Source organism: Musa acuminata, unplaced genomic scaffold, assembly GCF_036884655.1.
Source record: "Musa acuminata AAA Group cultivar baxijiao unplaced genomic scaffold, Cavendish_Baxijiao_AAA HiC_scaffold_1118, whole genome shotgun sequence".
Classification (NCBI taxonomy): domain Eukaryota; kingdom Viridiplantae; phylum Streptophyta; class Magnoliopsida; order Zingiberales; family Musaceae; genus Musa; species Musa acuminata.
This window is the reverse complement of record NW_027021331.1, coordinates 2,484-25,004: the sequence shown is the minus strand read 5'-3', so window position 1 is coordinate 25,004 and position 22,521 is coordinate 2,484. Positions and strand designations below refer to the sequence as shown.

The window sequence follows — 22,521 nt, the reverse complement described above, 5'->3', positions numbered from 1 at the left end:
GAACATACCAAGTAATAGTTGTTTATTAGAAGAAACAAATAGGTTTGGAAGCAGTGGCAGCAATTGAGATCAGTACAAACCTGTGCAGTACACTTGTACTGTACACATCCATGCCCTAAGTATGTCGATGATGATGAGCAGTCGATGGAGGATGAGAGATGGTTGGTTTGGGATCTGAGTGATTAAGTGATGAAGATCCATTTTATGATGGCCGGCCGGCAATTCACATATCTTGAAGCTACATATTGGTATGCTTTCTTGCTTGAAGGAATGGAAGCACAAGCATGCAATTGGGGTAATTTTTTCTCACATATAACCAGTTGAAAGATCTCTCTCTATCTCTCTCTCTCTCTCTCTCATCATCTTCATCTCCATTTTTTCTCACATATAACCAGGTGCAAGATCAATCTCTCTCTCTTTCTCTCATCATCTTCATCTCCATTTTTTCTCACATATAACCAGTTGCAAGATCTCTCTCTCTCTCTCTCATCATCATCTCCATTTTTTCTCGCATGTAACCAGTTGCAAGATCTCTCTCTCTCTCTGTCTCTCTCATCATCACATCCATTTTTTCTCACATGTAACCAGTTGCTCATCATCATCTCCATTTTTTCTCACATATAACCAGTTGCAAGATCTCTCTCTCTCTCTCTCATCATCATCATCATCTCCATTTTTTCTCGCATGTAACCAGTTGCAAGATCTCTCTCTCTCTCTCTCATCATCACATCCATTTTTTTCTCACATATAACCAGTTGCAAGATCTCTCTCCCTCTCTCTCTCTCTCTCTCTCTCTCTCATCATCACATCCATTTTTTTTTCTCACATGTAACCAGTTGCAAGGTCTCTCTCTCTCTCTCTCATCATCATCATCTCCATTTTTTCTCACATATAACCAGTTGCAAGATGTCTCTCTCTCTCTCTCTCTGTTTCTCTCGCTCTTCTCTAAGGTTGGTTGGCTAGTTGTTTCTACAGATGTGAAAATCAATTGGGATCATCATCTCCAATTTTCTGCCATAAAAGCAGTCGCAAGATCTCTCTCTCTCTCTCTTCTAAGTTTTCCTTTCTTGATTCGAGTTATCTTCTCAGTACATTGAACCTCCTGATCTGTTCATTCATTGACACATTTGCTTGAACTAATTGAAGCTCCAGTTGAAGGACAAGAGTATAATTTTGTGCATTGATCATGCAACAGATTGAGGCTTCAATAGTAAGCTTTTCTACAGTTGAAAGGATGAATGCTCAAAGCAACACATAAGCGGAGAAGAAGCTTTTTTACAGTGTGGTTGTCTGCATGAGCTGAAAACCCTTCTTCACCAAAGCACCCATTACGCATATCTCCATGGAGGACGCATTCATCTCCCCACTGAAGTCCCCCACCTGCAACACGGGGAAGAGGTTCCTTCCTTCAATGGAGAAAGAAATTAGAGCAGAAGACATGGGTAAGTAAAGATCTACCCACCTTAAATGTTAGGGTGAACACAAAGCCCTCCGAGGTGAGGGAGAAATGGGAGCTCTCCATATCGAAGCACGAGAGAGACGCGAGCGCAGAGTAAAGAGCCGACGGCTCTCCGCCGTCTCCCATGATGCCCTCCACCTTCACGTAGAACCTCCCCTCGCCCACTTGGTATGCCTTCACCTGCGTTATCCTGCTCCCTGCTGCAGTAGTAGCAGTCTCCTGTGGCTGCATCGCTTCCGCTGCCCCCCTGCTAGAAGCCTGAAGCATTTGCTCTCCATTGGATCCCGATTCGAGTAGGCTTATCTCCTCCTCCAACTTGTTAGCTTGAGATTGCAGATCCTTCACATGTGCAATTGCGTCTGCTATGATGGAAGCTTTGTCCATCTGCACGACAGAGAGATGGATCGTATTGTTGACTGCATCTCAACACAACTGCGCGCGCAGATCGCGGAGCTGCTGCTTACCTTTGTTATGTTGGGAACGAGAGATCGTAGCTCGTAGAGCTGCTCCTTCATCCGAACCCTTCGCGTCCTCTCCGAGATCAAGGTCTTGGACCGGTCCTTCCTTGTCTTTGGGATCACCTCGGGGGAATCACCATCACCACCGCGCTGCTCATCGCAGCGGCCTTCGCTCACCCGAGCATCATCGTCTACCTGCAAGTCATTGTTGCCAGTTCGTTCGTGGCAGGTGTCGAACTCTCCTTCCCTCGATGAGCTAATCAGGTCAGCGTTCGTTCCTTCATGGATGGTATCAAGCACTGCTTCCCTCGATAAGCTCATCAGATCAGAGTCCGTGTCGATCTGCAAGACGTGGTCGGCAGTTCCTTCATGGCTGGTATCGAGCACACCTTCCCTCAACAAGCTCATCAGGTCAGCGTTCGAGAGATCGCCATCGAAGAGCATGAACTCCTCGAGATCATGGCCGTAGCTCTGGTGGGAGGTTGAGGCCATAAGGTGAGGTTGTGGTGTGAGGAAGAAAGGGTGATCGCCACTCCCCATGTCTAGGGTTGTGCTTGTTTCTGTGCCTCTAGGGCATCCACACAGCCCATTTGGGGAAGCAAGAAGATGACCCCCTGTTAATGTGAAGGGAATCATTGTGCTGGTTTTAGATGGCTCAGTGACGTTAGGTCATTAATTTATGTCCAATGGAATAATGAAATTTTCGTAGTAGTAGTAGTAGCAGTACTTTATTTTTTTTTTTGAATTTGTCAAGTATTAAGTTTAAGTTGCATACCATTTTTTGCACACTTGAGATGGAAAAAGATACTAAAAAATAGATAAAATTTTAAATTTGAATTTTGGAAAAAAAAAATTAAATTACCCAACATATACTTAAATTGCATAAAGAAAAGGTAAAAAACAACATTGCCATGAATAATTTATGCTTTGCTATATAGTTAATAGAACATAGACTATTATAGTTAGATTACCTTAGGATCCAGAGATCAAAAGTTGTTGATGGATTACGATGACAATAATACGAGTACATATGGATTCAATTTTTGAAGCTTAAATGTATGCTCACAAATAATTTAAATGTATTTTAGATGAACGAGCGGCACCCTTGCATGCTCGATCGCAAAGGGTCAACCTCTCTATGCCCATTTCTCTTAAATGGTCGTGTATGTTGGTTGTTCTTTATGCAGTCTCACTAGGTTCCCTACATTGCATGTCAAGTATTTCTTTGTATTCTTGTCTCACTTTGTTACCATCTATCACAAACTTAGCTGGTTTAATGAAGTCATGCCGCCCCTTGTTTGTTCATCCGCAAAGAGTCATCCTCTTTGTAAACTTAGGATTCTACAAGTAGACATTTTATTAAACACTTGATATATAATATAAAATACAAAGATGAATTTTACAAACTCTAAATGCTTACACAATAAAGGGTTCAAAGTAGTATGCTACACTTAAAATTCTCCACAAACAAGTGCTCATATGATATGGTTGCGAAACCTAAAGTTAAACCAACCCAAGACACTATCTCAAAGGTTTATCTAGCTATGTACCATTCGGGTAACTCTAAGGTGTTGTATATCTCTATGCATATGGAAACCACCCAAAATGGTTGACTTGCCGCTTTGGACAGTTTTGCCTCTACAAAACCTAATCAAATGGGGCTATCAAGTTTACTACAAACCCCTTTCGTGTTGCTTTAAGTCATAAACAAAATTGGAAAACAGGGATATGCAAACACCTTCTCCATGAATTGTCTATGACAGCTTGTTGCCTCCCACCACTCACTATCGATTTTGAGTATGCTTCCACTTCTCCTCCTCTTTCCCCTCCTCTTCTTCCACCGCTTTTCTTCCTTCCTCTTCCTCCCTCCTTTTCTTCCACCACCTCCTCTTCTTCTCTTCTTGCTTTCTTTTCCTTCTTCCTTCTCTTCCCACATCGCCATCTGATCCTTCCTCTTCTCCTTCTTCTTCTTGTTCTTCCTGTTTGAGTCTTCTGTGTGTACCATTGTACCATGCCTCGGTACTTTGGTACCAGTTGATATGTACCTATCCGGCTAGCGATCCGACCAGGGATTGGTATGCATGGTCGGTACGAGATGACAATGCATGATTCTTATATTCTCGTCCTGCTTGCTTTCCTGAATCTCATGACCAACAATCACATGGTGAGAGTAATACAATGATGCGAGTCATAGCTCTGGTGCATAATATCCTACACTGATGGACATGCCATGATACTACTTGCTCGAGGTGCCTCCTACCACAAAAGTTGATTTAGGATAATGTGACAATGATTTCTACCATATTATTGCATCAGTGATACACAATTTATCAGTATCTGATGCATGAGAGTTCATGCATGGATCCTACAAATATATCATATTGATATATAATCAAATAATGCCAATGACTCCGACCCACACATCACGTCACGTGGACTCGCAATAATCATTTTGGTGCTAGGAGTAGATACATGTTCATATTTTGCATCAGATATATTAGCTTAGAAGTTAGAACTTATGTGCATACATGTATACTTAGATATAGTTTGTGATCATTATTTGATAAATGTTTCAGACATTTGATTCTGTATTTATTATTTTCTAGACTGAAACAAGGTTGGAGACAACTCTATAACAAGCTTGGACTCGCACCTGTCTAACCTGGACCAGTGTGGGTCTGGTGCCGGTTTAGAACCGTGATTATGATTTTGATTCTTCTCAAAAAATCCAAACAAAATAAATGACTTGTAAGAAGTTAATATTTTGCTGAAATTAGGATGCCAAGATGAATATATGGGTTTACAAGAAAAGATAGACCAAAAGTATTTGCAGCTGCAAACAATTCTCATTTATTTATTCAAACATTTAGGATTAGCTCTACTTAGGATAAAAATAAAAAAGTACCTGATTATTAAGATACACACTTGAATGCCTTACAATAGCAAACAATTAGGGTGTGGAAAACCAAACAATTAGAGAACCATCAGTTAGATGAAATGAGTCAATTAGGCCTTATGGTCTGAGGAGACTTAGAGGATGAGCCAAGAAAACTTTATTAGGAATGACATAAAAGAAATTTATTAGCTTCTAATGTAAGTAATGATATTGAGTTTATTAACCTCAAAAAAGCTTGCAGGTAGGGGAAGATCCATGAAGTTGGTCCCAAATAGTTTGAATCTTATGGCTGGCTTGTTTCTTATCTTTATTTTTTTCTTTTTTGGGCTTAGAATCCATAAGAATCCAACCATTTACTTCTGTTTCATTTTAGTTGCTACTCTTGGCTTGCACATCAAGTGACTAAAATTTAAAGCTTGACTAACTAGTCTTATATAATGTAAACCTCATAAGTATTCTCATGTCATAAATAATTAAGATTTGCTTGTCCTTCACAAATTCCTTTAGAGATTGCTTTCTAATAAAATTCTCCATCTTCCTTACATTATTTTCTTATGCCCCATCTTTCTACCAATTCCTTCTTAATCAATATACAGGCCTTGATCATGTAGTTTATATAGGTGAAAAATTTCATGAAAAATCAAACAAATTCTGATAATTTGAATTTATACATTTGCATTTTGAGTTAATCTTCCTTGAAAAATGCAATATCTATATGATGTTCCTAATGATGTAAATTTCTGGTAAGTAGTGAGACAAATGACAATATTTAGTTGTAAACGATAATATGTGCAATACTTGTCCAGAACCTGTCCTCAGAACTCGAACACTCTGTATCTGGTCACACAGGTAGTCTTCGTTTTGTCGGCGTTGTGGTCCCATTGGAGAGCGAGATCGGCGGTGAAGAGGAGTGAGTGGAGTTGATTCAAGTTCTCGTCGACCTCCCTCCTCCCATTCTTCAATGAGATCCTCCCTTCTTCCCCCTCTCCTTCTTTCCTCTCGTCCTCTGCCATCTCATTCGTTCCTTTTGCCCTTCTTACTGTGGCCCCTTTTATAGAGCTCGACTCGATGGTGCGGGGTTTTGCTTGTGACATCAAAATGACGAAAATACACCAACAAGGCAACGGAAATTTTAATGTCATTTTAATGACATTAAAATGACGTTAGTAGTATGAAAAAAAAAAAGAGGAAGATCTAAAATATTTTTAATAAAAATTATAAATAAAAACTTAAATATCTCAAACTTAATTATATATATATATATATATATATATATATATATATTTGAATGACGATAAAAGATCCATATAACTTATTCCAAATTATTGACACTTACGATCTTGTTGTTATATGCTCCATAATTAATAACTTGATGATAATCCGAGAACATCATAACCTTACATAATGTTCATTTAAATTTCCGGATGAACTAAGTTTTACATAATATTTTTTTTATGATACTTTTTATCTCAATAAAGAATCTAGAGGGAGGGATAAAGAATGAATGCAAATCACATCTACATAGGCAGCTGGAATTGCAGTTGACTTGTGTATTCTTGGACATATAATTGTTTCTCTATGTACATGTTGTAAATGGTTCAGAATATATTATATATATATATATATATATATATATATATATATATATATATATATGTCTTAAGCTCTTTAACTCACTTGCCCAACATTAAAGTAATAGTAGTCTTGAACATACCAAGTAATAGCTCTTTATTAGAAGAAACAAATAGGTTCGGAAGCAGTGGCAGCAATTGAGATCAGTACAAACCAGTGCAGTACACTCGTACTGTACACATCCATGCCCTAAGTATGTCGATGATGATGAGCAGTTGATGGAGGACGAAAGATGGCTGCTTTGGGATCTGAGTGATTAAGTGATGAAGATCCATTTTACGATGGCCGGCTGGCAATTCAACATATCTTGAAGCTACACATATTGGTATGCTTTCTTGCTTGAAGGAATGGAAGCACAAGCATGCAATTGGGGTAATTTTTTCTCACATATAATCAGTTGCAAGATCTCTCTCTCTCTCTCTCTCTCTCTCTCTCTCTCTCTCTCCCTCTCATCATCATCATCATCTTCATCTCCATTTTTTCTCACATATAACCAGGTACAAGATCTCTCTCTCTCTCTCTCTCTCTCATCATCATCTCCATTTTTTCTCACAGATAACCAGTTGCAGGATCTCTCTCTCTCTCTCTCTCATCATCATCTCCATTTTTTCTCACATATAACCAGTTGCAAGATCTCTCTCTCTCACTCTCCCTCTCCCTCTCTCTCTCATCATCATCTCCATTTTTTCTCACATGTAACCAGTTGCAAGATCTCTCTCTCTGTCTCATCATCATCTCCATTTTTTCTGACATATAACCAGGTGCAAGATCTCTCTCTCTCTCTCTCTCTCTCTCTCTCTCACATCACATCCATTTTTTCTCACATGTAACCAGTTGCAAGATCTCTCTCTCCTCTCTCTCTCTATCTCTCTCTTTCTCTCTCTCTTCTAAGGTTGGTTGGCTGGTTGTTTCTACAGATGTGCAAAGCAATTGGGATCATCATCTCCAATTTTCTGCCATAAAAGCAGTCGCAAGATCTCTCTCTCTCTCTCTTCTAAGTTTTCCTTTCTTGATTCGAGTTATCTTCTCAGTACATTGAACCTCCTGATCTGTTCATTCATTGACACATTTGCTTGAACGAATTGAAGCTCCAGTTGAAGCACAAGAGTATAATTTTGTGCATTGATCATGCAACAGATTGAGGCTACAATAATAAGCTTTTCTACAGTTGAAAGGATGAATGCTCAAAGCAACACAAAAGGGAAGAAGAAGCTTTTTTACAGTGCGGTTGTCTGCATGAGCTGAAAACCCTTCTTCACCAAAGCACCCATTACCCATATCTCCATGGAGGACGCATTCATCTCCCCACTGAAGTCCCCCACCTGCAACACGGGGAAGAGGTTCCTTCCTTCAATGGAGAAAGAAAGGAGAGCAGAAGACATGGGTAAGTAAAGATGTACCCACCTTAAAGGTTAGGGTGAACACAAAGCCCTCCGAGGTGAGGGAGAAATGGGAGCTCTCCATATCGAAGCACGAGAGAGGCGCGAGCGCGGAGTAAAGAGCCGACGGCTCTCCGCCGTCTCCCATGCTGCCCTCCACCTTCACGTAGAACCTCCTCTCGCCCACTTGGTATGCGTTCACCTGCGTTATCCTGCTCCCTGCTGCAGTAGTAGCAGTCTCCTGTGGCTGCATCCCTTCCGCTGCCCTCCTGCTAGAAGCCTGAAGCATTTGCTCTCCTTTGGATCCCAATTCGAGTAGGCTTATCTCCTCCTCCAACTTGTTAGCTTGAGATTGCAGATCCTTCACATGTGCAATTGCGTCTGCTATGATGGAAGCTTTGTCCATCTGCATGACAGAGAGATGGATCGTATTGTTGACTGCATCTCAACACAACTGCGCGCGCAGATCGCGGAGCTGCTGCTTACCTTCGTTATGTTGGGAACGAGAGATCGTAGCTCGTAGAGCTGCTCCTTCATCCGAACCCTTCGCGTCCTCTCCGAGATCAAGGTCTTGGACCGGTCCTTCCTTGTCTTTGGGATCACCTCGGGGGAATCACCATCACCACCGCGCTGCTCATCGCAGCGGCCTTCGCTCACCCGAGCATCATCGTCTACCTGCAAGTCATGGTTGCCAGTTCGTTCGTGGCTGGTGTCGAACTCTCCTTCCCTCGATAAGCTAATCAGGTGAGCGTTCGTTCCTTCATGGATGGTATCAAGCACTGCCGATAAGCTCATCAGATCAGAGTCCGTGTCGATCTGCAAGACGTGGTCGGCAGTTCCTTCATGGCTGGTATCGAGCACACCTTCCCTCAACAAGCTCATCAGGTCAGCGTTCGAGAGATCGCCATCGAAGAGCATGAACTCCTCGAGATCATGGCCGTAGCTCTGGTGGGAGGTTGAGGCCATAAGGTGAGGTTGTGGTGTGAGGAAGAAAGGGTGATCGCCACTCCCCATGTCTAGGGTTGAGCTTGTTTCTGTGCCTCTAGGGCATCCACACAGCCCATATGGGGAAGCAAGAAGATGACCCCCTTTTAATGTGAAGGGAATCATTGTGCTGGTTTTAGATGGCTCAGTGACGTTAGGTCATTAATTTATGTCCAATGGAATAATGAAATTTTCGTAGTAGTAGTAGTAGTACTTTATTTATTTATTTTTTTTGAATTTGTCAAGCGTTAAGTTTAAGTTGCATACCATATTTTGCACTCTTGAGATGGAAAAAGATACTAAAAAATAAATAAAATTTTAAATTTGAATTTTGGAAAAAAGTTTAAAAGTACCCACCATATAATTGCATAAAGAAAAGGTCAAAAACAACATTGCCATGAATAATTGATGCTTTGCTATATATAGTTAATAGAACATAGAGTTGTATAGTTAGATTACCGCAGGATCCAGAGATCAAAAGTATACATATAGATTCAATTTTTGAAGCTTATATGTATGCTCACAAATAATTTAAATGATGGAAAATATGATTATATAAATAATTTAGCTCTTAAAAGAATACAATTTGTTGTTAGCAATTCGCTGACTTTTTTAAGTTCTTGTTTATGAGTAACTTTGAGCATAAAAGAGACCAACGAAGGAATTTTAGATGAACGAGAGGAAAGCTTACAGGAAAAACAATGACGAAGGTTTTAATATTGGGAGTGCTATGTAATGCTGTTAGCCATATTAATTTGTTGTTATCCAATAGTTAATAGAAAGAATATAGAGAAGTTTTTATGTACGGCGTTCTTAGATATAATCCCAAGCGTATGTTTTTATTATGGAAATAAACATGAAGCGAGACAACAAATTATCGTGCTTATAAGATAGTATTAGGGACTAAGTTTACCTTTTTTTGGTGGATAAATAATCATATTGGAATAATTCTTTAGGTCACAATTGTTGTGGTATTCAATCCGACCTTACAATGAATGAATTAAAACCTAATCAATATCTTCTCTACATATACTTTTTATTAGAATCCTGGATAAATTTACTGGAAATATCACGACCAGACCAGCTATTTAAATGATGTGACGGCTATCAGCCACGGATGTATGCATTCCCACTGATGCAGACAGTCTTGCCAACCATGTCTAACAATTAACGGAACAGATAAAAAATGTTCGATATAAGAAGAATGACGTACATTAGCTAATTCGACACAACCAAAGAATAGATCACTGCTTCATCGGAGCAATCGATACACGACACCAAAGATCTCTCTGCATACAAACTGCTATCCGTGGGGTTAACGTGCTCATCATAGTCGAGAATTCTACATAGGGTTGACGCTGTTTTTATGGTTGATACGGTGACAATTCAAAGACGTAATAATATAAAGAAAACAAATTGGCACTAAATAACTATCATACTTGAATATGATGGCAGGATACAAGATGCTATAAACAAAATAAAGACCACCAAAATGACAAACAGAGCATCAAATCTTTAAGCTGAACATTCAACAACTTAAAAGAAAATTTACAAGCTAACCTGACTCTAACAAGCTGATGATTCACATAAGTTATTGGAATTTGACATGAGAGCTTGTAAGACGCAGCAAGACAAAATAAGTGCTCGGTTTGACAACAACAAACATAGCAAATAAAGCATGCAGCAAATTCAATGCGAGAAAATAGTCAACTGTAGACGTAAAAGGTCTACCTGATTAGGCACAATCTGACTCATGAATGACAAGCTTGCTTAAATATGGTAACCTTAAGACTGATTCCAGAGATAAGAGTTTATGAGATAATTGAAGATACAGAAGAAAACCTGACGTTTACTTGTTAACCCAACAATATAATCACCCAAGAAAATATCTGATGGGGTAATTAACCTTTCTTTTATTATAGAGACCCCAAACATCAGCTTCAATATCATACAACCCCACCCCCCCACCCCCAGTCTAAACCAAATCAAAATAAATCTCGAATAAGGGGCCTCAGACAACAGCCAAATATTGCACCTATAACTAATCTGTTTGGTCTACCTCCCAGTAATAACAGTAGTTAAAATTGAAAACTGTCACCTGCTCTGGCTCACGAGAAAGGTGAATCAGCGGCAACAGCACTCAGCTAGTGCACAGAAGCATCCAATGCTCCTGTTGGTAACCCATCTTCAACTTTAGTTTAAGTTCCACAAAACCAAAAAAAAGCCAAATAACAACCAAAATTTTCTGCACATGCATATCTGGATCAAGACATTTTTGTTTGGATTTGTCGGTGGACATGTACAAGGAACTCAACATAGGAGAGGCCTCCGGGACTTTTGTCTTCAACCATATAAGATAGAAAATGCATGCCTGCACAAAAAGGAAACTCCGATGAAGCATGCAAAATAAATCACACTGCAGGAAACTTCTGAATTTTAGCTGAGCACACAAAGCAGAAATACGAGATCATGAAAACTATCTGGTGCTTCGTACGGCTTTAATTATTAACTGACCTGAAGGATCACCCTTTTTGCATAGCCGCAAACTGCACATTATATTTAAACACTTTAGTGTTTTGTACATACTAGCTATTAAGATACATGAGGACAAAAAGAAAACATCTGCCATACCGTAGGTATGAACATCTCTGCTGTCTAATCTCATTCACTACATCATTTAGTTTCTTTGACAATTCATTGTCGAACTGCTCTAAAACAAGCTGCATTGACCGAGAATGCAATTCACCAGTAAGTAACAAAATTTCTAATTGATTATGAAAATCAAGCCAGAATCAATCATCCTAAATCATCATATCTTCAGCAAACAATAATCCAAGACATGCACTACTAAGCTACATCCAAATGAAGTTGTTTTATCATGAGAATGTTCAAGATTTTAAATCAGGGTCATCATAGCATGATGCCCTCATGTATTCTGCAAACATAAAAGGAAACACTTGTGAACTAGCACAAACACACACCTAAAATCTAAACAAACATACAGCATGTCAGTTCAAGATCTTAAACCAGAGTTATCAAAGCATTACACCCTCATGTATTCTGAAAAAACACATGGATTCACTGGTGACAAGCGCCTGCAGGCACACACAAATGAGAGCAGACAGTAATGCAGACAAAAATACATGCACAGAAGATGTGCAAACATCACAAGCTTATGCTCCACATACTCACTGACACCACACAAACACAGTTAAATTCTCAAAAACAACGTAGTAAACAAGTTAAGAGACCTCTGTTCAGATGTCAGATGGCAATATGCTTTTGAATTTGGGCGAGTTCCAACAGAATGTATGCACTATGAGAGGGTGTCTGAGTGTTCGAGAACAGCCTTTGACAGATTACCTTCAGCTGGTTAGCGGGAACAGCCAAAGGACATGCTGCTAAAATTTTAATCCATGGTGACACTATTCACTTGCAGACCTGCTTTAGAAACTAAAAACAACAAGATTGCCTAGTATTGCAGTTTGCAAGTTAAGGTTTTTTTTCAGTAACCTACATGCTTTGCCCTAGATGACTCAAATGACCAAATAATATAGATTCTTCATCACAATCTGAAACTAAAGGTTTGCCACCAACAATGAAACATGAAATCAACACAGTTGAATCCATTCTATACTAAACCCTACTGGAAACAACTTTTGTCAATCAACTAAATCACAATAGCATTATCTGAGTATTTCCCATATCTTTGGATCACGAAAATGCAGATCCATCAAGGAAGTCTCTTTAACACAGTAATAAAGGTTCAGTCATCAAGACATATTTGATTGCTTGTTTTGTTATAAGTCATCAGTCAACAAAGAAAGGAATGAGAAATTTTTAGCATGCTGTTGAAGTTTCATAAGTGATCATCATGAATATTCACTTGTTTTCATATTAACATAGAAAAGAACTATGATACTAAGGTCTGTTTTCAGTGCCAATGAAATGAAGCAAATGAAATGTACCTGAGATGGAAGTCCATCCACAGAAGAAACTCCAAATATCTGTTGTAGGGTATCTGGGTTGACCATGTTTCCAATATAAATTAACCCATCTTCACCATTTTCCAAAAGATAAATTCCATCATCATTTATGTGCTCACTAGAAAGAGGAATATTTAAAGCTAAAAGGGATCCATCATCCTCCTGCATCATTAGAATAATTTTGAGTTCAAACAAATAATTGAACGAACTAGTTTGAACTTAAAGATCAATTAAGAATGATGATTCATTATACATACCTTTGTAGTAAGGTCATGAATAGATAACATCCTAGGATATACTAAAGGAATAGCCAATGATATAGAAATTGATGCGACATGGCTGATCCAATAGGAACGGTCATCCAACCGCCCATCATTTCGCAACCCAATGCTTTTAGCCAATGCTGAGAATGTAGAATAACATAAAGGGTAGTGATTTACTTGTATTCCAGCATAGAATGCGGCTTTCTCTAACCTTATTCATGCATTATACACTAGGCATGGCAATGAAATGAAGGTAACAAAACAAATAAGCCACACGAAGAACTGATGGCAACCACAATGGCAATTGAATTTTAAATTTGATTTACTTTCCAATAATAAAAAGAGAAATTACTCTGCAAAAGTTTTTGCAAGGATCCAATTCAGGCAAAAAAATAAAATGAAGATACAAGGACATTTATATGTACAATATTAAAAAAATATGATACAATCCTATAGAAACTTTAAAGACTTAGAAGATTCATTTTCTATATTTTTAAACCATTTCATATCACAAGGTCTGATGAAAATGTTTAATGTAGAACCTGGAAACATAAGGATGTACACAACATAACTTGAGGCTGTGGATAAATGAGTACATACTGAAGGTAGTTCCAGTGACCTCGAATAATTGGACAACTTAAGATGACCAGGCTAAAAATTAAGTTAACAGAGCTGAGAGAACAATCACCATAAATTAATAGAATATATCAATTAAAATCTGGCTTCCTATTGGTCCTTCCTATGTATGGAGGTGCTTGCTCAACAATTCATTAGACCACATAGTTTCATCTAGGGCTTGTTAACAAGGACCTCAATGCAAATGATATCACTAATTAGTAATTTGGTAATATTTGTTATTAATTTTATCTTATATATTTGGATACCTAATCAAAGAACTAACAATCATGCACTGCCAGGTTGCATGCCCAACCACCATAACAATCTAGATAGTATTAGAATGTTGTGCTTCAGAGACGTGCCCTAATTATTGTGCAAGGCTATGCAAGGCTTTTGTGTTATCGAGCAACTTCACCATCAAATTTGATGATCTCAATGCATTTACAGTTAACTCATAATTACCTCAAGAACTTACCTTTTACAAACAATTTTCACTAGATACATTCACCTATTAATTACATAGAAAAACTTCAATATATTGTTGGAAATTGTGCTCATGTCAACACAAAAAAAATAAAAAGAAATTTCTTTCTCACAACAACATGAGTCCATGGGCAGGTAATGAAACAGAAATTATTGCACAACTTTTAAATTTAAGATGAAAGTCCACATCAGAGTCTGAATATATTCATTGCACAACTCATGAAAAACAGAACAAATATTAGATCATCTACTTCTCTGGTTTTGATTCCAATATATATTCTGTGAAGTGTGAACAATGTCATATCATCTCTTGCTCAAATTACAATTCCAATTTATCTTCTATGACTAAATAACATGAAGATCTCATATCATTCATTGACATTTGATAAGTAGCAAAGGAAAATCATTGACACAATAATACACAGCAACGTGGACTTGTATAGGTGTACCTAGAGTATATAGAGGCAACAGCTTGAGAGCTTCAGGAAGAATTAGCTGTCCTGCTGATGATACTGTGGCACAAAATTTTCGGTAGGCATGTAGGATGTTGATGCAGAGGTTTGTGATTTGCTCATGTACTTGGGAAAGAGGGCTCACAGGGAGCATACTTGCAGCTACAAAGTCCAGAAAAATACCAAATATTTAGCAATTTTAGAATTGAAACCTTAAATATTATCAGTAGATTGATAAGATGTAATAGTAACATAACAGTTCTAAAATGTACAATAGTAGCAACAAAAAAGTTACAGCAAGTTATGCTGCAGCAATAGATCAAGGAAGAAGCATTAAGTGATATCATGTAACAGAGTTTTAAATTTTTTACCTTGCTTGAGAAAACAAGCAAACTGAGTATCCAAATCTGCTGAACGGAACAGACTACTGAGCATGGTAGTGCAAGGAAGGGAGATATTCATAACTCGAATTCTTCTTTGCCCATACACAGTAGTGTAAAGAAGTGCACACTGCAGAATGAAACATAAACAGAAGTTGTGCTACCACGTTTATTGTTCAAAAGAGACAAATGTATATTGCTATCTAAAGTTAACATGTCCTTTGCGGTTGGATATATTTATCAAAAGGTACACTGAGTTTGGAGAGAAGGCATTCAATTATTGAATGATATAAGCCCATAATCGCAGAGGTTCTACTTATATACCTGAAAGGAACATTCTGAATTCTCCTGGAACTTATCATCATGTTTAAATGTGACCATGATGGTTTTGTCGCTGTCAATCTGCATCAGAAAGGCTTCCTTAGAGCAGACAATAAATACTAAAAATATTAGACCATTAGTACATGGACAGTTACTGGGAGGTAGCACATCATACTCCATTGTTTGTAGATATCTATGTGAATTCTGATAGAAATGCAGTTAGAATAAAGAACTTTTTGGGCAGAATTAAACACAATATATAAAGGAGAAGAAGAAAAGCAAAAGCTGACTTCATAAAGCCTGATCACCTTCCAGGAGTACCCTGACTTATCAACGGAGTGGACACTATATGCAGGCTAGGAATGGGACCTAAATGACTCTTGCTTCTGCTGTCTTCGATTCTTTTCACTCATCTCGGAAGGCTAAGGATTCACCATCTCATGGAGTGGCCATGCAGCATGTATAGCTAACACAAGAGCCTGCAGAATTGATCCGGTACCACTCACAATGACCTGTGAACCAGGACCCTCTACCTCCAATAAGAATGCACTGATTTTTCCTCTTCCATTTTGCCCAGCAAGGTGGGAAGAGAATGGTTCAACACACTAGATATAGCCTCACGATCGCTAATAGGGTTCCAGTGTGGGACTAAATCCAGATGGAATCCATTGTGGTTTTAGCATGGGTTAGCTAGAACTTCATGCTTATGTAATGTTAAAGTTCAGAAACATACCTTGAGGGTGATCAAGTACAAATCACAACAACAACAAGTGTTGGATGGACATTCATGCTACAGTAAATTGGATGGCATTTACAAAAGCAACAATTCTACAAGGCATTGTATTTAGAATAATGAAGTATCATCAGAGCTATTCTTGATAGTAGATAAAACAATTTGCAGGTTCAAAGTCATAACTGGTAGCTATTATCATCAGAGCTTAATGATTTACAAGGAAATTTAAAGTTGAAATTAACATTAGCTAGATCAGTTTTGATGATAATATAAAAATACTCACCGCAGGAAGATCAATATCAGTGGGAATACGCTTACAAAAGTTTCCAGAATACTCTTGAACTTGAAGACCCTAGAAAATCATGACACAGAAAATAATTACTTCTGAGAAAACTTTTTACCAAACATAGCACATCCAGATGCAAGAAAACTATATGCCAAATCAAATGTACCTGGCTACATCTAACACGCATCACTGCTTCAAAACCTTGGGGTCTACTGATGTTCCATCTAAGATCGTTGTAGAGTTTACCAGGATCAGAAAGAGCAGAAAATGGATAATAATAATATACCTGCAACAATAACATGGAAGTTGAGTTAAATAATCCAGCATAAAGGAATAATATCTGCTAAATTAACCATGACAGTTGTTATGTGTCAATGCACAATGACAATCGAACTATAAATAGTAGCCGTACTTGTAAAACAGCAGGTGCGAAAGAAATAAATCTTAAGCGCATCCAGAAATTTAAGCATTATATCCATAGCAAAAATATACTAGAACAAGAGAATGGTATATATGGAACCTAATCTGGAAACAAACCACAAAAAGCAATCCTGACAAACAACTGCTGCATTATTCCCACAGTTAATAAAATTCATTTGCTTTGAATCCTTGTACACTTATTGAAGCAACAAGCAATGAGACTTTGTAGGAAAAGGAAAGATGGAACAGAATATGCCAGGGATGAAGCGTAGACGACATTTTATGAAGGAATATCTTTTGACATAGCAACAGAAGAAACATTCTGTTTCACATACTGCACTGACTATTATAAGTTTTATTTTCACTGTAAACTTTACAACTAATAAACATTTGGACTTAAAATTGAACATTTATTAATGTTTGCCACTGCTATCATTATGCTCTTTTTAGCAATAAAATATTAAGGATACATTAGTTCTTATGACGATCACCACATGTCAGACAAGAGACCTCAAGGAGGAGGAATATAGTATTACAATGACTTAAATCGGTGAATAAACTAATTTCAAAGAATATGCTACAATGGTAACTAAAAGGACTTTTTTATAACCAGCTTCACAAAATGCCTTTAGGCATGTGAATAAGTACAACAACAAAAAGCCACAAAATTTCATGTTTGGCACATAATTTCTAGCCAAGAAACATCACATATATATTAAGAAGTGATTTCCTATAACTTTCTAAAAAAAATATGTTAGAAGAAGTGATTGGTGCATTATGGAAGAATGCTACTGAAATTAGAGGAAAGAAACTTTGAAATTTCAACTTGACAATGCCTCATAGTTTTAGAACTTTCAACAGCGTAGTGAAATAAGAGAATAGATGATAATTTTTACTGGGCAAGATGTAACTACTTCCACAAGAAGTTTGAGATTGAACCACTTAATGGAAAATAAGCTGGCAAAAAATCGTCTGTGTTCCTGACATGTCTGAGAAGACAAAAAAGATACCACAACAACAAGTACATTAAACAATTCAAGTTGGAGGCTACCATAGTAATCGGTATGGAAAAAATCATCCTGACAAGTAATAATACTGTAAAACCAGTTGAATTATAAATATAGTAATAAATCAAATAATAATACTGTAAACATAGTAATCGGTACAGAATCCAATCATCCTGACAATCACAATATATCCACTGCATCTTGGTAACAATGAGATCTTATTGTCCCCACACCACAGTGTCCTAATTACAGATCCTACCACAAAGAAATCAAAGCTGATTTATATAGCTATAACAGTGAATCCAAAAGAAAACATTTTTCAACATCACACGATCAGTAGCGATTTAGCAAATGATTTATATATTCCTCAAATTCCTGATAAAGGACTAATATAAAAAGAATTACCTGCCCCCCTGTAGTTGTTGGAACAACAGAAATGGATGCAATGTCCACAAAAGTCTGGGTAGTGATGAATATATCCACACAAACCTGGAGAACATTGTCAGATAAATTAGTCTACATTCCAACTTAGTGAGGTATGTGGCAAGATAAAACCAAGCAACTTGCCTGGTATTCGGCAAACTCTATGGCCATTGTTTTCAATGTCTTGTCTGCTGGTTGGAGAAACTTATGAGCTTCCTGAAATTGACAAGTATTAGATTAGACATACTTCAGGTTCAACATTTATTTCGACACAAATCTTAGTGGCAGCTAACTTCATCAGTGGACAAATATTTCATTAAAATCAATGTGCAACAGTGCAGTCAGAATAGCTGATTATTATATAAGCAGTTTAACTGGACACATAGTGTCAATGCAACTGAAAAGAAATCATCATCGAGATTCAGATATCCAATGGTCATAATTCTGAACAAGTTGTGCAAAACTGAAAAAGAAATTCAAACATCACAAGAATTCAGCTAACAAGGATTCAAGAAGAGTATGTGTAATAAGTACACCTTGTCACCAGCAGAAACATTTGTTCTTCCCTCGGCCTCCCTGGCAGAAAGAGACCCAATACCAACTGATGGCAAAACTGCAAAAATAAACAAAAGGTCTGATTCTTGTACAAGCACCATCAGCAAAAAGGAAATAAAACATAATTTGAGAGTTAGATAAAGGTAAATGGAGGAGGTATGGTGAAGCCAAGGTTATGGAGCTTGAGCCTGATCACTCAGGGTTGAATTGTTCGATATCAGCATTGATCTTAAGAGTCAATATTAAGCTTGTAAAGTTCATATTTAAAATGAATCTGGTTGAAGTCCAATTTCAGATGCAGTAGAATATGAGCCTATGAAAATATTATTAGCATTTGAAAGAGATTGAACCAGACTAAAACTTAAAATTAATACTGAGTCTTAACATGATTCTAGGGTATGCACATATTGTAGAAACAAAGAAATGTATCATACAGAGACATACTGCCCCGATCAAAGGCGACTGCCTGTGTCAATTAGGGTAACTTGACCCAGTTCTGTTTCTCTCAAATTGGCTTTCAAGCATAGTTTTGCTAAGCCTGTAAAAGGCGGTACATACCATGTACCAAACCAAGATGGGACAGATAAATGGAGACTGTACTTTACCAGCCAAAACATAAAGAGTTTTGGCTCATTTCTTTTCTTTCTTTTTCTGTTTCTTTTTTATTTGCTAATGACTGCCTGTGTTCACATGCTACTCTACCAGTCTGTAAAATGCAGTACAAATCAGTATTTGATTCCATGGGGAGTTTCAAGATGAACATAATTTCAGACTTTATTTCAACACTAAAATTTTTAAACAAAACAGTCTAAACCAAAAAAAGCAAGAAAAGCTAAACTAATTTATTTCAGCTTTATAACTTAATACCAGCTGGTACATACTAACTAATTTCAATTTTTTGTGCAGCATCCTTGTTTGTCAAGATGGCCCCTGACTACACTGCTCTAATTGTACCAATCATGTCTAGCAGGCTCCTCGTGAATACCTCGCATCTTTTTATTGACCAAGCCCAAAATACCTAAGCTGATGCTCCAACATTTTTGTTCTCACTTAATGCATCTCTGTATAGTCAGATGTTTATATAAATGCCTGATGGCCATAAGACATGTCTGGACCATGAATCTTGCCCCTATCCATATAAGGATGCATTAAACCATATGTAGTACGGACTTTTATATGGAAATCCAAATATAATAACTAAACTAGATAGTTGCAGAAAATAAGAAAATATTCTCACTTAGTTTTACTAGAATTAAACATCATATAGACAAGCCTCATCTTCGACAAACTCCATAATCACCAAATTTCCATCAGATCTCATAAAACACAAACAATTCTCATATATAATAATTTTAGTGCAGAAAACACACCAACTTCCTGGTAAAAGTGCTAACAAAACATAATACATACGTAACAAAACTATGAAATATAAATAACTGCAACATCAAAATTTCTTGACTCAAATGTGTCAGCTAGCTCAGCTGGTAAAGATCTTGATAGTTTATCACAAGATCCTAGACTTTCATCACTTACCCTTTGCAAAAAAAAAAATTCCTTGACCTGTCTTAATATGCTTTTCCTATGCAACAGCCCATGATTCACCACTTTAGATATAATAATTTTAGTGCAGAAAACACACACCAACTTCCTAGTAACAAGTGCTAACAAAACATAAAACATTATGTAACAAAACTATGAAATATAAATAAATGCAACATCAAAATTTCTTGACTCAAATGTGAGCTCAGTTGGTAAAGATCTTGACAGTTTATCACATGATCCTGGACTCGAATCCCGCCTTCATCATTTACCCTTTGCAAAAAAAAATTAAAAATCCTTGACTTGTCTTAATATGCTTTTCCTATGCAACAGCCCATGATTTACCACTTTAGATATCTTTTCATATAAAATATGCATGTTATCAATGTCAAACAGAACAATGACACCTCTCCAACTGTTGTCTAGCCGCAATATTAATAGTGGACAACCATGTTGAATCCTCTTCCAATAAAGACAATTGGTTAACAGACTCATAGTTACACTATTTTCTCCATCACCTGCAGGATACAGACACTGAAGGACAAATATTGTTTGACAACCAAAGTTAAAAATGACCGGTATAAAAAGAATTATCTAGGCACTAAGACTAATGCTACATTTGGCTTGGACAACTTTTGTCCACGACAAGCTAGTCAATCACAAAACCCATAGAATTATGGAAATATAATTGTATTTAATATATAATTATAATTTTATAATTAATATATTTGTATGAATTATAATTTTATATATATTAAAAAAATACATGTGTCATCGCCGTGTCCGTGTCTTAATTTTTTTTAAATATGATGTGCTGTTGTGTCCGTGTCATGTCCATGTCCCGTGTCCATGTTTCTTATCTGCAGTACCAAATGGAGGAAATGGCGCACAGAGCAGACGAGAGGAATCTGACAAACAGGAAGGTACCTGATCTTATGCAAATCTACTTAATGAACAGATATCATTTTGCATTTCTCAACAAATATAATTTTTTTGCTACTCTAAGTTGTTATTTTATTCTGGGTAACAAAGAACTCGTCTAATTCTTCGGTTCAGGAATTCCTCTATAACTCAAGTAACACAATAAAAGCTTTTTCTATTCTTTTAGTTACTGATTTATGGATCCAATTTCACTCATCCATGTTTGGGAACCAATGATTGGTTCGGTCTACAACGATTTTGGATTGGATCATAACTAAAACAAAAGGCAAAAGTTCCAATAACAATATCAGGATTAAAAAAATGAATGTTGCTGCTTACCTGACTGAAACACAAGAAGTTTTCCACCTGTGGGTTTCAGTGCCAGGAACCCAGCCTGCGATAGATGAAACATTACATTTTACATTTAAATGCATGGTCCAGGTATACGAAATCATCAAAAGCTTATCTAACAAATTTAGTAGAGATAATAGTGAAGAAGTTCTTGGACACTTCTGTGCGGGCGAGTGTTCATATTTGAATTACCCAATGGAGAAAAGAAGGCAAGGGAGCATAAAAGAATTACAATTTACAACTATTATACTAAGCATAAGTATCACCTTGATAGCCGCACCAAATGCAGACTCAGCAACTTTATTGTTATCGAACATGCTTGGGATATTCTCTAGCAACTGCTCCAAACCTTGGCGGCACTGGATTCTCAGAAAGAATAGAAATATTATTTAAGCAAGAAACCAAAGGGTAATTCTTAATAAACACAAGAAAAATAGGATTGGAAGGCAAACCTCAGTAAGTTGAACAATTATGTCTGTTTGAAGGGGTGTATAAACGTCATGAACATCAGGAACAATGAGCATTAAAGGCTGCATGGATGTAACATTAGTAAATATCATTCCGGTCGGATCAGTTATCAATACAGATGCATGGATGCATGAGTGAAAAAGCAATGAAGCAAATAAATAGACATTATTCAGAAGAATTTCATGCTATAAAAGAAGTCAAACTTAATATATATCAAATAAGACTATTAAAAATCATGATCTAAATTTGTCTCTTGGCTTTGTTATAGCTAACTAATACTGTTTTGGATTTATCAAGAATAATTTAAAGAATTTTCATCACTGTAATTGTAGCTATTTAGAAATCCTAAGTAGCATTTTGGTCATTTTCTGTTGGCAGCAAAATACTAAAGAAACTACAAAATCCAGCAGAGCCCTACCCTATTAAAGTAACTAAAAGAAAACTTCTAATGAGTTTTTTTTGTCTAGTCTAGGCAATATTAAAATTCTATCAAAAGCCAGACTGATG

At 37.1% G+C, this 22,521-nt stretch overlaps 3 protein-coding genes and 1 long non-coding RNA gene across 4 annotated transcripts; 1 reads left to right on the top strand and 3 right to left on the bottom strand.

Annotated features, from left to right (window-relative positions):
* The first annotated feature begins 107 nt into the window (after positions 1 to 107).
* LOC135666654 (uncharacterized) lies at positions 108 to 2,628 on the top strand. The gene is made up of 2 exons (XR_010509822.1): positions 108 to 295; positions 1,196 to 2,628. It is a non-coding gene; the product is annotated as an uncharacterized LOC135666654 (long non-coding RNA).
* LOC135666653 (transcription factor BHLH156-like) lies at positions 1,242 to 2,553 on the bottom strand. The gene is made up of 3 exons (XM_065178279.1): positions 1,924 to 2,553; positions 1,463 to 1,843; positions 1,242 to 1,380 (listed from the first exon to the last, which is right to left on the bottom strand). The coding sequence occupies exons 1-3, from the start codon at positions 2,551 to 2,553 to the stop codon at positions 1,276 to 1,278; spliced, it is 1,116 nt and encodes a 371-aa protein (XP_065034351.1). The 3' UTR covers positions 1,242 to 1,275.
* A 4,957-nt stretch (positions 2,629 to 7,585) lies between the features above and the next one.
* On the bottom strand, positions 7,586 to 8,971 carry LOC135666656 (transcription factor BHLH156-like). The gene is made up of 3 exons (XM_065178281.1): positions 8,311 to 8,971; positions 7,850 to 8,230; positions 7,586 to 7,767 (listed from the first exon to the last, which is right to left on the bottom strand). The coding sequence occupies exons 1-3, from the start codon at positions 8,932 to 8,934 to the stop codon at positions 7,663 to 7,665; spliced, it is 1,110 nt and encodes a 369-aa protein (XP_065034353.1). The 5' UTR covers positions 8,935 to 8,971; the 3' UTR covers positions 7,586 to 7,662.
* Positions 8,972 to 10,511: 1,540 nt separating this feature from the next.
* LOC135666649 (protein transport protein SEC24 B-like) lies at positions 10,512 to 22,123 on the bottom strand. Its single transcript, XM_065178278.1, has 16 exons — positions 21,999 to 22,123; positions 21,813 to 21,905; positions 21,535 to 21,589; positions 18,717 to 18,793; positions 18,325 to 18,396; positions 18,163 to 18,246; positions 16,497 to 16,616; positions 16,328 to 16,396; positions 15,315 to 15,392; positions 14,982 to 15,120; positions 14,608 to 14,772; positions 13,052 to 13,197; positions 12,777 to 12,956; positions 11,440 to 11,528; positions 11,323 to 11,354; positions 10,512 to 11,179 (listed from the first exon to the last, which is right to left on the bottom strand). The coding sequence occupies exons 1-16, from the start codon at positions 22,104 to 22,106 to the stop codon at positions 11,073 to 11,075; spliced, it is 1,614 nt and encodes a 537-aa protein (XP_065034350.1). The 5' UTR covers positions 22,107 to 22,123; the 3' UTR covers positions 10,512 to 11,072.
* Between the last annotated feature and the right edge of the window lie 398 nt (positions 22,124 to 22,521).

What these genes read in the sequence shown, in the direction of transcription:
- LOC135666653 (XM_065178279.1), bottom strand. Translation starts at nt 2,553, where the DNA reads ATGATTCCCTTCACATTAACAGGGGGTCATCTTCTTGCTTCCCCAAAT. An exon ending in TCGTTCCCAACATAACAAAG is followed by an intron (nt 1,844 to 1,923) that starts GTAAGCAGCAGC and finishes TCTGTCGTGCAG; the next exon opens with ATGGACAAAGCTTCCATCAT. An exon ending in TGTTCACCCTAACATTTAAG is followed by an intron (nt 1,381 to 1,462) that starts GTGGGTAGATCT and finishes CCCGTGTTGCAG; the next exon opens with GTGGGGGACTTCAGTGGGGA.
- LOC135666656 (XM_065178281.1), bottom strand. Translation starts at nt 8,934, where the DNA reads ATGATTCCCTTCACATTAAAAGGGGGTCATCTTCTTGCTTCCCCATAT. An exon ending in TCGTTCCCAACATAACGAAG is followed by an intron (nt 8,231 to 8,310) that starts GTAAGCAGCAGC and finishes TCTGTCATGCAG; the next exon opens with ATGGACAAAGCTTCCATCAT. An exon ending in TGTTCACCCTAACCTTTAAG is followed by an intron (nt 7,768 to 7,849) that starts GTGGGTACATCT and finishes CCCGTGTTGCAG; the next exon opens with GTGGGGGACTTCAGTGGGGA.
- LOC135666649 (XM_065178278.1), bottom strand. Translation starts at nt 22,106, where the DNA reads ATGATATTTACTAATGTTACATCCATGCAGCCTTTAATGCTCATTGTT. An exon ending in TAATTGTTCAACTTACTGAG is followed by an intron (nt 21,906 to 21,998) that starts GTTTGCCTTCCA and finishes CTGAGAATCCAG; the next exon opens with TGCCGCCAAGGTTTGGAGCA. An exon ending in ACTTCTTGTGTTTCAGTCAG is followed by an intron (nt 18,794 to 21,534) that starts GTAAGCAGCAAC and finishes TTATTTTTGCAG; the next exon opens with TTTTGCCATCAGTTGGTATT.